This window comes from Kogia breviceps, chromosome 17 (genome assembly GCF_026419965.1).
Source record: "Kogia breviceps isolate mKogBre1 chromosome 17, mKogBre1 haplotype 1, whole genome shotgun sequence".
NCBI classification, from domain to species: Eukaryota; Metazoa; Chordata; class Mammalia; order Artiodactyla; family Physeteridae; genus Kogia; species Kogia breviceps.
The window spans coordinates 22,320,658-22,335,751 of record NC_081326.1 but is presented as its reverse complement, the minus strand read 5'-3'; the positions used below and the strand labels follow the sequence as shown (position 1 = coordinate 22,335,751).

Below are 15,094 nucleotides of genomic sequence, written 5' to 3'. Positions count from 1 at the left end.
AACCGTGAGCATTCTGAGCAGTTCCAATCCTAATCCCTTGGAACCGTAGAGAGTCTATCTATATAAACCATTAGAATATATCTAATTCTGCCACATGACAGTTCTTTTAAAAGTTTAAAGATACTAAGAATTATATGCAATACAGGCATCCCACCCAGTAATTCGCTGTTTTCCAAACTAAATCAAAACTCATTTCTTTAATAATTAAAAGTCGTGGGCTTCCCTGGTGGCGCAGTGGTTGGGGGTCCGCCTGCCGGTGCGGGGGACGCGGGCTCGTGCCCCGGTCCGGGAGGATCCCACGTGCCGCGGAGCGGCTGGGCCCGTGTGAGCTGTGGCCGCTGCGCCTGCGCGTCCGGAGCCTGTGCTCCGCGCACGCGCGCGCGCACACACACACACACACACACACACACACACACACGCACACACGCACGCACGCACACGCACACACACACACACACTATAATAATAATCAAAAGTCTGGATATCTAGTCATTCTATGATTTCCTTTGGGCTATTACTAATACCACTACCACAAAAACCTTTTAAAAGTATGTTTTTTCTGTATTATTAAAAAGTTTCAAAGACTTGAAATTTATATATTTACTTATAATCCAATAATCCACTAGTATGCAGCAAATATGAGATAAAGTATTTCACCTTTGCTTTTCAACCCAATTCCAAAAGTATGTACATTTTAGGAGGAATATTTCAATATTTTCTACAACCTGTAGAGAATTCAAAAAAAGTAATAAAGATGAAAGACAACATGCTGATTACAAATCACTGCTATTAATTAAAGCAGCTCTCCAAGCATTACTAGGAGGTAGTTTGGGTCTTTTATGCACTTCACATAAAAAGAGACAAACAAAAAAACCCTTAATATTCTACAATTCAAACTTGTAAACCTTAAGTACAAAGGTATCTGAATTATACATAAGTCAAATTTTACAAAGGTGTTCCCCGACCCCAATTAGTCTAAATTAGTATATGTTAAAAGCAAAGAAATCTGAATGTCAGAGTCAACAAAATTCACAAAGCCAGAAGCAGTTCAGTGCTCACAAGTTTATATTTTTAGGTTTGATAAAGATTCTTGTGTATTTTCTAAATACACAGACAAGACAGTTGTGGAAGTTTACATACATGTCTTAGGACACTTATACTAGGTAGGTAAATTACATTAAAAAATTGGTCTTCGTAAAAGATCTTCCCAAAGAGCTTTTACAAACAGCAGGCAGAAGAAAGTGTTCTTTTATGTTTACAGTGTTTAAAATGCTGATTCTCCCATTTCATAATGGCCTCAACCATCCCCTCTCCTAAACCCCAAATTTTGTTCTCAATAGCCAGCATATTCCAAATTTTAAGTACCCAATGTCTTAAAATTCAGGGCTAGAAAACACCTTTTAAAGTGTGCTTATCCCTAATACATTTTAAACTACCTTGAACGGTTCAACTTCACTTGAAAGTAGGGATACAGCAAGAAAAAAAAAAAAACTTTCCATTTAAAACCCTAAAGTGACTAAGAAAAAACACCTGTTAGTTCTAAGCATGTATATTATGTACCATAGTTAAGTTTAAGGATCCGGGTGACTGAACGGCACAAAAACTGGGGTTCACATCTAGTTCTTCAGTTAAAAATCATCCTTTTAAAAATGAAAATGCTATAGCCAATTAACAGCATGTGCTACACTGAGGTTGGGTATCCTGTTTATAATCATGTGATACAACAATTGCTGTACTAGGAGGAAAGAGTATTAAGGATATTTGGGGGAGGAAGGATTAGACATTCAAATTGCTAACAGCTGTTTTACAGGGAAAAGATGTCTCCATAGACCTCTTTAAAGAGCTAAAATCCTACAAAAGTTGGGGCAATAAAACCCCCTAGTTTTAACCCCCTGTCAAAATCCAGCTCTACCACTTAGTAACTGTGTTACATTAGTCAAATTAAATTAAGCAAATTTCAATGGAGCCTTTCCTCTTCTATAAAATGGAGACAATAGCACCTACTTATAGGGAATTTGATAAGATAATGTAAAGCGCATGGCACGTGCAGGCACTTAAAAAAATGCTAGCTTTTGGAATTATTCAGAAAAATAATTTTTTCATCCTATGTTAACATCCTAAAAACATAAATAAAACTTACTGGTTTTAAATTTTATGATTTTTAAGACCCATCTTCCATCACACTTTCCCCTATTGTACTACTCCAGTCATCTTCAGGCCTTTTACAGCACACTGTATTACTACAAATTTCTAAGCCCCAATCTTTTCATTCCCTATTTTCTCCCTATTCTCCACCCTTTTCCCCACTTCTTTTCCTCTTAGTTTCCATGTATTATTAAACAACTAAGATGTGTCATGCCCCTATTATGCACCAAGCAGTGTTCTAAGCGCTTTACATGAATTAACTCATTCATCTCACTCTTCCTTCATCAGGATGGCTCTACCAAAAACCAGCTCATGTTTTCCCCCCAAATTTCAAAGCTACTCATTACTGTTCAGTTTCCCCTTCCTATAATTTTTTTTTAGCTCTTAATTGCTATGGTGCTAAAATTTAGCAAAATATCTAGTGAATATGAAAAATGAGGGCCAATAACAATGAAAAATCAGGGACCATATGAAGTAACTGTCTCTGAGACTCAAGAATACATGATCTTGATTTATGAGGGTCTGTTACTACAAAATGAATAGGAAATGAACAGTTTATACTCTTCCCCTTCATTAAATAAAAGCTCTAAAATATTTTTCATTTAAAATATAAGTTACAAGAGAAAAATTCAGCAAATGTGTAACACATAATTCCACCAGGGCTCCACAGACAAAATTTTGAGTATTCCATTGTTACCTCTCTGAGACCAATCGTAATTTCTTAGTATCTATCAACTTCCTGAAATTGTACTGTAAGTCAGAAAAAGAATATACTTAAAAAAATAGAAACATCCAGTAGTATACCTTAGTACTAAACTATTTTTTTTAAAAAGATCTGGAAGGGAAAAGGCAGTCCCCTTGAGATCATGAAACAAAATAAGTTAGGCAGTCAGCAAGTAGAAAAATCTGTCAATTCTGTTTCTGGTAAAATGTTTACTTTAAAGACGAAATTTTTATATAGGCTGAGGCTAATATATTCAAGAGTATAAACATGTTTCCTTTGGATTACCTTTCTAAAAACAAACTCTTAAAGTATATTTCAGTTGACTAAAAATATAGCCAAATCTGTCACAACACAACATAAAAGGTAATGGACAATAATTATAGAATATTTTAAATTAACAGTAACAAGCCATCTACATCAAACCTTGTTTCCAACTAAAACCAAAACAAAAGCACAACAATCCCGTAGTGTACCAAGAGTGTATTTCAATTTACTGTATGCAATCTAACAAAAATTTGGTCATAATTTACCAGATATACATAAATGATTTAAGTAGTAAAAGAAAATTCAGTTTAAAGAGAGTAAATTCATATCTTAAGGAAAAGTAAAAGTACATTAAGAATGTAAAGCCAAGTCCAGTTTCTATGCAATAAGTGAACTGTAGTTCACTTAAGTGAATCTAATAAAGCAGACTTAGGTGATTTTTAGATATATATCTTTTCTCTTTAATATATATTTATATATAGACAGATCTACCAATTGTAAACTATGGTTTATTTTAAAGGAGAGGGATAAATGGGATGAAAGAAATCTTTATACTATACTTACATATTCACAAAGCAGAACATTTTACGTTTAAAATACTTTTCCATTCATAGTATCTTTGCCCAACTAACGTCTACTTTGGACCCAACCAGAATTACATTTTACTCATTTGTCTAGAACATTGAGAAAAAGATGTACTCTTCAGTCTTAAACAAAAGTCAAACCAAAACTATTCATGTCAGTTTTTCAGTTTTGTAGAAACTATGATAAAGTTTAGGTGACAAATGATGCATCTAACCACGTAACTGTACTTTATCTTTCTTTGATTTATCCAAGCAGAAGCATCAGTGTCTAACGTTAAACCATTTTTCTACTGAAATCAGAGACAATAAGAAAGCCTGTCTCTTAAAAAACCTATCATCTTTTCAACTTTGATGGATGGAGCACCAAAAGGATTATGTCTGTCAAAGTGTACTTTGCAATTTTTTCCACACGACTAGCATAATTTAGTTACCTGATATAAAATAGGAAAATATACTCAATTTCTATTTAAAAGAAAGCTGAAAATATGATATCCCTCCATCTTATATAATATACAATATGTTCCTGATTAATGTTGTGCATGTTAATATCAATTATGTGAAATGCTGCTGTGAGTCAATCAGCTAATTCATCTGTCATCAGGCTAAGTAAGTCTGGCAATTTCAACTTAACACATCACCCCCCTTGTACCCTGAAGAATTTAGTTAACAGAATAAAAACTGTAAAGCCTCTCAACGCTTTATTTGTAAGATTTCTGCAGATTGTTGAATCATGGTAACTACTACAAAGACTATATATCAAGATGTAGTGACTTTGAGGAAGTGAAAAATAAATTAACTAAATTATCTATAATTTCAAACACTGAATACCCCAGTAAGTATGAAACAAAAGAGAATGCACTTTTTGTGTTAATTTTAATGATAAAAAGGGCACAGGAGTAAAAACCTGATATTTCACTTATATTGCATAACAAGCTAACCAAAACTGGACATGGAGGATAAATTATAAAACAAATCATTTTATCTATGACTTTTCTTTCGATTAGATTTGTCTTTTCAAATAGGACTGAGGTATAGTACACTGGCAAAAATAAAAAGCAAACAAGAGTAGTGCCAAAGTAACAGATACCCAAAACCGAATGCCTTGTCAGAAAATGTCATATAGTAACCATTTATCAGATTAGAGCAGCAGGAGAAAGTTACTTCTAAATCATAATCATTTTAGTGGTATTTGTCAACCTCACCAGGGTACTTTGCAACATCATTCTTCATTTGTAAAGTAGTATAATTCATGTCAAAAAGGAAAAGGGGAATGGAGGAAGTCAGTTAGTTCATTCCAATAAATTACCTCTCCAGTTCTTATAAACATGCCCATCAGCACAAAATTGAGAAATAATACCTTAGACTAGAAGAGACTTGGTTTAAGTTATGAAGCAAATTAAAATGGAAAATACAGAAAAGTAGAACCAATGGGGTTGAAAAGGCCCCTCACTGAAAATCTGTATTAAAAAAAATAAAATTAATAAAAATAAAAATAGAAACAAAACTCTACTAGTACAAACTAGCCTGAGTGGTTTGATGGACAGAGTAATTAGGTCAGCTGTCACTGTACTCTTAATAATGGATTTTCTTAATTCATGTTAAAAGTGGCACATGAATGTAAGCTTTTTAAGAAAAGGTACTATATTTCCATAGGACCCAAATAGTTACTGTATATCCTATAAATAAAAAATATTTTTACTTTGATAACTGACTGAAGATGTGTGGACTCCATGTAATCCAACCACAAGGTTGTCTGCTGTACAGTCCTGTGCAAATATAAAAAAAATTTTTTTTTGCTATAAGGCTTTGACCCTACAGTTTTCACAGCAACATAACTACCATCCAGCATGTACCATATTTTGCAAGCCTTCAAGTTCAACAGTTCAAATTGTTGATTCATATTATGTCCAAATGCAGCATCCTTGAGGAGTATAGTAGGTCAGTTAGTCATCGAGAGACATACAAACATCTCCGGATTCATCCCATCGAGATGCATCATTCTGATCTTCTCCATCATCAGCCAGCTCTTCATCAGCTTCTCCACCTCCGTTCCCCTCATATTCTTCATCCCGAGGGAAATCTGTATCCTGTCCCTGATCTACACCTTCTTGCCCTCCTGGTTGTGATTTATCTGCACAGTCTACACAAACACCATAGCGTCGAGATCCATGTCTTATTCCAACACTGGCTGCTAACATGAAGATCTTCTTACACACCATACATTTGTATTTTTTATCCTTTTTATGCACCTAATTGAAGGGGGGGAAAATCCAATGTAAGGATAGTACAAACAATATAATACATTTGAACCATTCAAATTAAACCTCCCATTTAACAATGAGTTAATACATCATCTTTCTGTATGAAGTTCAGTACTGGTTCATAAATCACACTCATTGTTTAAAGCAATGTATTTAATAATCTACCTTCCTTAAATTTGCAGGTAATAGTGTTAAAATATCTTAAGCTTTACTGACACAAATATAGTTTATCTCAAAGATCATTTACATTTAAAGTTACTTACCAGGGAATGTCTTTTTACATGTTCTCTGCGAGTAAACAGTTTCCCACAAATATCACAGCTAAATGATCTGACTCCCGTATGAATGAGCAAATGCCTTTTTAGTGTTCGTCTGTATTTGGCTACATAGCTACAATGAGGGCATTTTAACTTGTTCATGATTAGAGATGATTCACCTTTGAGAATTAAAAAACAAACAAAAAGCACTTATTATATACTAAACAGAAAATCTGCTATCAAAAGCTTGTCTATTCCTGAGAACAGGGATTATTATAGGGCTACTACTATCTGAGTTTTTTAGAACCCAGAATGTGGAAGCTTTTAATTGATAAAAAGTATTAAGAATTCTACAGATGTTTGACTAATACTTGCCATTTTCCCAAGTTTCTTGTTTTGGCCAAGATTCAGGCAATAATCCATACTTGAAATCGTTAGAAGCACCTGGTATCAATCCATACTTGAAATCATTTGAAGTACCTGGTAGCAATCCATACTTGAAATCGCTTGAAGGGCCAGGCATCAGGCCGTACTTGAAATCATGTGAAGGACCTAAAACAATTGGAAAGTGATCCTGATGTACTGATGGTAATTAAGATCTGTCTCTTATTAGAATTAAAAAAATCTACATTTTATGATAGAACAGCTTAATATAAAATAGCTGAATTAAAAACTCTACATTTTAGTCTAAAACTGAGGTGGCCTCATACCTTATTATCCCAATTTATAATATCCTGGTTGGCAGGCTATTAGAATAGAAAACAAACTAAAGTTTAAAATACAATTCAACCACAGAAAAATAAATTCAGTAAAATAAAAATACTATTTAATGGTATGTGGAGCCCACATGAAACTACCCTTTTAATAGCTGCTGTTTCTAACTATACTATCACTTAAGACCAGTATCAGCTGTGGAATGGGAAACCCAGCTGTGGAATGGGATAGTCTCCTATCAGTAGAGAAGGAATGGGCTAAGGATGAAGAATATAAATATAGGGCAATTACAAATGTAAAGTTCTTGTATTATTAGAGCCGTGTTTGTTGTTTCAGACACACTGATGCAAGGTAATGGGGAATATCTGGGGGTTCATCAACACCTCGCTAATGTCATCCTTAAATAAATAAAAGTCTGGAAAGTAGACTCAATGAGCCTTAGGGAATTTGTGCCTGGGGATCTTCAGACAAGCTAAAGTAGGAATCATCTCCTCTGCATTTAATTCCATCTTGAATATGTATGTAATTCCTCGGATCCAGGAATCCTTTGGCAACGTGAAGGTATCCAGAATTCCCCATAACTATGGCCATCCTATTCCAATCGACCATCAACTGCTGTCTCTGCATTATCTTCAATAGCCATCTGCTTGTCTCCCAGCTCACGCTGTGCTGCCTCCCTAGAGGTTACTCTCAACACAGCAACCAGAGATTCTTTGAAAACTTTAAATCAGAGCAAGGACTAACCATCTTACTCATAGTACAAGCCAAAGACTTCCAATATACTACAAAGCCTTACCTGATCTAGCCCTTGTTTCCAAACCACTCCCTTGGTTACTCTATTCCAATCATACTGGCCTCTGTGCTGTTCCACCATGATAAGTTGGCTCCCACTTTAAGGCCTTTGCACTTTGCACTTACTCCTTCCCTGGCCTAGACCACTGCTTTCTAGGATATACGCACAGCACACTTGTGCAGCAATTTAATAATTTTCCTCCCATATACACGATTTTATAAAAGAATGCTTGCCAAATGAGTTTTCTAAGAATTCAATTTCCTGTATCTACTTGCCAGATACATTGCCTCTTTTAAAAATTAAAAGAACTTAAGATTTCCCTCTTAAGGAAAACTTGAAAGTATCAATACCCAACAACACAAAAAGGTCTTAAGGTATTTAAAAATTGCAATTCATTACTACTATTGTAAATTGTTTTGTACTTGGAGTACCTTCACCCACTTTTTGTTTAATGTTAGGAAAGCCCTCTGAATCCATAATTATATAATTTAACTGTAATACTGCTTGGGGTAAAGTTTCAGAATCCTAAAGTGAGACACCATATCTATGTGTGTGTGTGACAGAGATAAGGTTGGGAGTAGTAGCCTGTGAAAGTTCATCAATTTTCAGTTTCACATTTCTACATAAAGTTTGAGTTTTATGATTCATAGCTCTTGTCCAAATCAGTACAAAACAAAGTAAGCTCTAAGAGCAAGGACTGTGCCTGTTACTCACCTCAGTATTTCTAATGTCCAAAACATACACCATTCAATTACTTGTTGAATAAATGTATCTAGCGAAGTGCTAATGTGTACTATTTTTTACTTGCTAAAAAAAACTTGGAAAACTAACCTCATAAATCATGTTAGATATGCTAATATCCAACAAAATATTATTCACTGCATAAGAACAAAGAGAGCAGCCCTAAAACAAGTGATGAATTGATAACTCAAGATTCAGAATTGAAGATTTTTAACACTTGAAATGTTTCTCTAGACCTATAGTAAGATACAATAAAGAGCATCCATGGTCCAGGCAAGAAAACCATATCTGGAATACAAAATGGTAATTCAAATTAAGAAACCTTCATCTCAAACCTCTTTTATCTCTCCAAATTCTTATAACTAGTACAAATTACTTTTAGGAAGTGTAAGAGCAACTTGAACCAAGGTATTGCGCCTTTGACTGGGAGGGAGGAAAAGGATACTTTGGAGTTAGAGGATGCAGAAAATTAAAATACAATTGTCACAAATAAAGAACAGGAGACTTCAAAAACAAAAGAAAGCCAAAACCCAAACAAACCAAAATTTAAATGCCCAGAACTGGCAGTACCAACTGACTAGTATCATGGCAGTACCCGCCCACCCAAGAAGATTGTGCCAAAGCATTTAGAAAACAAATATACAGTAAAAATAAACACACAAACAGCAAATTTCAGGTAACTATTTTGGATTGCAAAGAAGGATACATTTAATGTTCAAACAATCTGATAAAACACCCATATGAAAACTGAAAAAGATATTTCCTTTGCAATTCATAAAACTGAAGGATCATTAAGGTCATTAAGTTCTATAATTGTGCTTACTGTTTAATAATCTTCTGGGTGCATTATTCCATAATGGCAAACTAAGAAGAAAGCACTTTTTTTTAATGTCAAAACCTTAACACAAGGGATCTCAGGTGCAAAAATACTATTTCTTCTTTTTCTTTTTCTTTTTTTGGCTGCACCGTGTAACGTGCAGGATATCTTAGTTCCCTGACCAGGGATTGAACCCATGCTCCCTACAGTGGAAGCACAGAATCCTAACCACTGGAAGGCCAGGGAATTCCCCAAAATACTCATTAATGGATTAGAATGTCCCCTAAAGAGAAAGGACTCTAAATCAAGGATTTGCTTTTTGAGAATGAAATGAATTATATGGACAGTCCTCCACTGAATATGTTTATGTGCACAAATTTAAATTTTACATCTGAATTCACATGCCCAACTAAATAAACCCATTCTTGAACCAGATTTCTAAAACAAGAAAGCAAGTGCAATAAAGTACTCTTGGCACTATTTGTGATTTTCTGTACAAGAGACAAGTGTTCAAAATTCAATGCATCTAATCTGTAAACTGCTAACTACAAAATCTTTGTAAATTCTTTTCAACAGTTAGGAGAAAACCACCTTAAGGCAGTTTCTTCAGAATTATGGCTTAATTTTGGTTCATGCACACTGTATATTCAAAACCCCAAGAGTTTTCTGTAAAAGTACCCCCACAGTTGTCCCCATCCCCATCAATTGTTTATAAAGATTTCCAAAGCTACAGAAACTGAGTCACTGAATATCTCATATCCCTTTATGTATCTTCAACAAATGTTAGTTTTGTCACATGTGCTTTCCATGTATACATATACATACCTTTGTGTACTATTTGAAAACAGCTTGCATGCTTCATCACTTCACCCCTAAACACAGCATGCATCTTTTAGAACTTCCTCCTATATAAACCATAGTGCCTTTATCACATCCAAGAATTTTTAAAATTGTTAAGACTATCATTTAACCCAGATTACATATTCACCTTTCCAACTATCCCCAAAATGCCTCTTCATTTTTCTTTTTTTTTTTTTTTGGATCAATGATATAATAAAAGATTGACATAATGCTAAATGCATTTAAGTTGGTCTCATTGGTCTCCTTCGACCTAGTGGTTCCTCTGCTTGTCTTTCATGGCATTAACATTTTAGAATCTGGACATGCTGGACTTGGAGAGATTTGTCCTTTTTTCTCCTCATGATTAAAGTCGAGTGAAACATTCTGGAAAGTATACTATAAGACATAGGTGATGGTGCCAGCTAGTGCATCATACCAGAAGGCATACTAAATTTAATCACTTGGCTATGATCATGTGCATCAGATCTCTTTATTGTAGAGATATCTTTTCTCCTTTGGGAATAAAAGTAACCTGTGGTATGATACTGAGACCACGCGAAAATGCTATTACAACAAAACTGTAAAATGCTATTACAACAAACTTATCCCAGTCACCATGGGATAAGCCCATCAATGGTGGCTTACTATCCAATGATGACCTTGAATTATTTCCCGTGGACATTGAAAAATAGGTGTTTTTCCAATTCTATCATTCTTCTATGTTTATTAGCTTGGCATTCTTCTGTTAAGAAAGCTTTCTCCCTTTTTAATTTACCTATATTATTCTTTGGAATATTCATGGATTCTTTGTATTCATGTGCACTTCCCCCAAAATAGTTGTTATAAATATCACTATCTAGAATTAACGCTTTCTATAGTCATCAACAACCACACTATTATTTAACATCAAAGCTAATTAAAATACATTAGTCAACCATTCTGATAGTTACCATTCTTATTCCATCTATACACTAGCAGAAAGCCACAAACCACAAGTTTTAACAACTCTAAATAAATGACTCCCTCAAACAAACGAATACCTATCCATTTGTATTTACCAGACTTCTAAATTCTACAATCAACACAGGTGTCACAGACCGAAAGTGTTTATACCTCTAATACTTTCCTTTAAGGAACAGAAACTGCAGTAGGTCCTTAATAAACACATACACAAATACCTCCCAATCTTCAAATCCTCTTAAAGGTACTCCTGCTAAAATTCTATTGTACCTACCAGCATCACCTCCATCTTGACTGGAGCCGGCTTCAGCCAATAAATTTGTATTCACATTCCTATCACAATCTGGCCCTGAGAGTAGAGCACCATCCAGATCTGAAAAGGAGATACAGAATAATCTGTTATTTACAACCACACAATAGCCATCACCCAGAACACCACTCTCTTCTTGGAATTGTTTCTCATGCAGACTAAATAGAGGTTATCTGCAATAGCTACTATGTGCTTTACGCTACAAGGCACAAATATGAATAGCTACTATGTGCCTAATGCTACAAGGCACAAAAGCATACATAAGACATGTTTTTCAACCACGGGAACAAGTGCACACTCCACAGGAACACCAGCACATTGGATTAAGAATGAGCTTTAGAGCCTGGCTCCATTTGTACAAGCATGTGCCTCAGTTTCCTCATATACATCTACCTATATCACAGATTTGATAAAGAAATTTAATTAGTTAATGCAAGCCAAGTGTTACAATTAAGGTGTCTGATACCCAAAAGATAGCTGCTACTGCTAGTATTAAGCACTAGAGGTATAAAACATTGTTTCTGTACTGGTTCAGAAGTGGAAAAGACCAATTAATACTAGATTAGTAAAGGAAGACTTCAGAGAAGAGGTAATTCCTAAGAGTTAATCTTGAAATATGGAAAAGCAGCATAAAGGGCATACTAATGAGATAGTACTTTGGGTTCCAATCTGTTACTTCCCTTGAATCTGTTCCATCTCTTCTTTTTCTCTATCGTTGCCTTAATTCAGGCACTCATCATTATTCTCTTGGATTAGTTAGTGAATTACTTCAACAGTTTCTTGGTCTCCCTGCTGCAAACTTCAGTGCTCACTCTTCATTTCCCACAACAGCCCCAGAAAGGTCTTCCAACAACATAAAACATGTTGCTTCTTTACTTAAAATCAATTCACCAGTTTTTAGGATAATCTTCAAACTCCTTAATTTAGAATACAAGGTCCTAATATTCAGGTTTCTATTTATGAATCTAGCATCATCCCACTGGTACTATCTACTCCTCAAATCAAAGTCTCAGGAGACATTTTTCAAATGCCACTTTTAATAGGCAATCTCTCCTCTACCTCCCATTCAAGACTCATCTTTGGTATCACCATCCTATACTACCAACAATTCAAGATGGAGACTGAAGTATGCATTACTTTCATTTCATTCAATAAATACTGAGCACCTTAGAGGTCACCTGGTGATCTTAGAGTGGTACTGGTGGATCAGCTGGCAAGTAGAAAGAGTGAGAGTGGCCTGTGCTGTGAATGGAAGATGAATTGGAGATACAATACAGACAATCTGAGAAATATGGCTGTAAAGGGCAAGAGTGAGACATAGGGTAAGAGTTTGGGGTTTTTTTTAAGATGGAATAAACAAACATTTAAATACTAAAAGGAATAAGTCACCAAGAAAGGGAGAAGACACTGAAGAAATACTGCAAAAAGAAGGAATTATCAATTTTGTAAGATTCCTAAGAAGTCTGGGATCCAGAAGCGTTAAGACAATCAGTATATACAGAGAGAAGTTTGAAGACAGGCACTTAAAGACTAAATGTCTATTGGCTTTTATTTTCTCTGTAACTTAGAACAGTAGAACGTGAGGTTACTGCCTAGAGTAAATGGGTTGGAAGTCAGAAGAAACAGTAAATAGACACAGACTCCTTTCCTGTTCCTTGAGAGCAGGGATACTATCTAGATTTTATTTTCCCAGTATTTATCACAATGCATGACAAATAAAAAGGCTTTTCAACAAATGTTGTTAAATGTTGGCTTGAGTAGTCTGTCCTTTGCAACCTGTGTTACTAATTTAAACTTATGAAGAATAATTTCTCCAGAGTTCCCTGGCAGTCCAGTAGTTAGGATCCAGCAATTTCACTGCCATGGCTTGGGTTTAATCTCTGGTCAGTGAACTAAGATCCTGAAAGCCTCGTGGTGCAGAAAAACAACAACAAAAAAAAACCAACAATAATTTCTCAGTTTTCTGGTATATAATAACACTAAAACATCAATTAACTGAAAATTAATTAATTGAAATTTAGTGGCTTTGCTTTCCTATGAAAAGTTAAATGTATTTCAATAATCAAAAAATAAAATTTACATCATTATTTAAAAAATGTTACTTTTCCCAGCATCTTTTGAAAAAAGTCATTATTCTAAAGTGTATACAGTCTGTTCCGAGGGCACTTCTTAAAATTCTGCCAAGCAGGTTTGTAAATACAGGGTGTTTCTATTTACGTAATATTCTATAGTGATTTGTTCAAGGCTTTCAAGTATTAGGATTTAATTTGTGATCTTTAATGCTACATGGACACTAATACAGAATACCTCAACCTAATAACTTAATAGATGGCAAATGTATTCTTTCTGTGTACAGTAACAAAATCATATCCATACTACAGATGTTAAAACCCATTTGAAAGGTACCAACTACTTGGTTCTTGATACCAAAAATAAATCTTAAAATAGATGAGCTCGTCCAGGTTGACAACAGCTTTCAAAAACCACGCTTAACTTAGGAATCAATATGTCATATCACTGCTGTACCTTACCTGAAAATCAGCCAACCCACCTAGCAACTTATTTTTAATCAGTTGAGTTGATGTGAGTAAGATAGAAGCCAGGCAACCAACCAATGATTTGATACAAGAATATATTCTGGGACTTCCCTGATGGTGCAGTGGTTAAGACTCCACCTGCCAATGCAGGGGACACAGGTTTGAGCCCTGGTCCGGGGAAGATCCCACATGCCACCGAGCAACTAAGCCCATGAACCACAACTACTGAGCCTGTGCTCTAGAGCCCGTAAGCCACAACTACTGAAGCCCATGTGCCTAGAGCCTGTGCTCTGCAACAAAAGAAGCCACCGCAATGAGAAGCCCACTCGCTGCAATGAAGACCCAGTGCAGCCAAAAATAAATTAATTAATTAATTTTAAAAAATGTATATATATTCTGCTTCACCAGGAACTCTTGGTCATCATCTTTTTCTCAAAAAAGTATAGGATTAAAAAATAAACTCTAATATACTTTGCTTTTGTGACATTCATGAACTTCCTATGGAAATCTTTCTCTTAATGTAAACTTAGCAAAAAGGGCTGAGACCTCTTTGCAAACAACAAAAGACCTTTTCTGAAGAGCTATCAAAACATTAGTTTTATAAGATACTAGGAGGTAAATGTACACTATGTAATACCCTTCAAATAATCAGAGCTAAATGCTAAGCCACGTGCAATTTCTTCTATTTTTACAAACGTATTTTTTCTTCAGTGAACAGATAATAGCTGACCCCCTCCCTAAGAGAAAAAAAACAGGTTTTATGCATAAAGTCCTTTTGTATATGCAATCTCATTTAAATTTCACTACATATTTATATAGTTAAGAATATTCTTATCCTCAACCTTTAAGAGGAAACTAAAGCTAGTGCAGAGTGCTGCACTGTTTGTTAACTGTATTACACTGCCTCCTGACAACATGAGTACGAAACCTGGCACTAACCAGGCAATTAAAAAAAAAAAAAAAGTACAATCTGCAATGTTGGAAATTAGAGTACAGAAGTATAAACATCTTAAACTTACTTTCCTAGTGATACCTGATATCTACTGCTAAATGAACAAAAACAAACCTACCTACACTCTGTGCCAAACCAGCCTTCACTTTATTAACCTCTTTATTTAATAAAAGCACCTCCAAAATCTTAAGTGTA

At 35.0% G+C, this 15,094-nt stretch overlaps 1 protein-coding gene across 3 annotated transcripts in view; it reads right to left on the bottom strand.

The window, feature by feature from the left end:
* Positions 1-1,049: 1,049 nt before the first annotated feature.
* ZBTB10 (zinc finger and BTB domain containing 10) overlaps positions 1,050-15,094 on the bottom strand; it is a 35,114-nt gene continuing 21,069 nt past the window's right edge. For 2 of the 3 annotated variants that reach the window (XM_059042426.2, XM_059042425.2), the window contains exons 3-6: positions 11,375-11,473; positions 6,611-6,787; positions 6,242-6,414; positions 1,050-5,966 (exon numbers count right to left, since the gene is read on the bottom strand). In XM_059042426.2, the coding sequence (XP_058898409.2) occupies positions 5,661-5,966; positions 6,242-6,414; positions 6,611-6,787; positions 11,375-11,473 (755 nt within the window). In that variant the 3' untranslated portion in view covers positions 1,050-5,660. The remainder of the gene's footprint in view (positions 5,967-6,241; positions 6,415-6,610; positions 6,788-11,374; positions 11,474-15,094) is intronic. The other variant, XM_067017172.1, reaches the window with a different exon arrangement.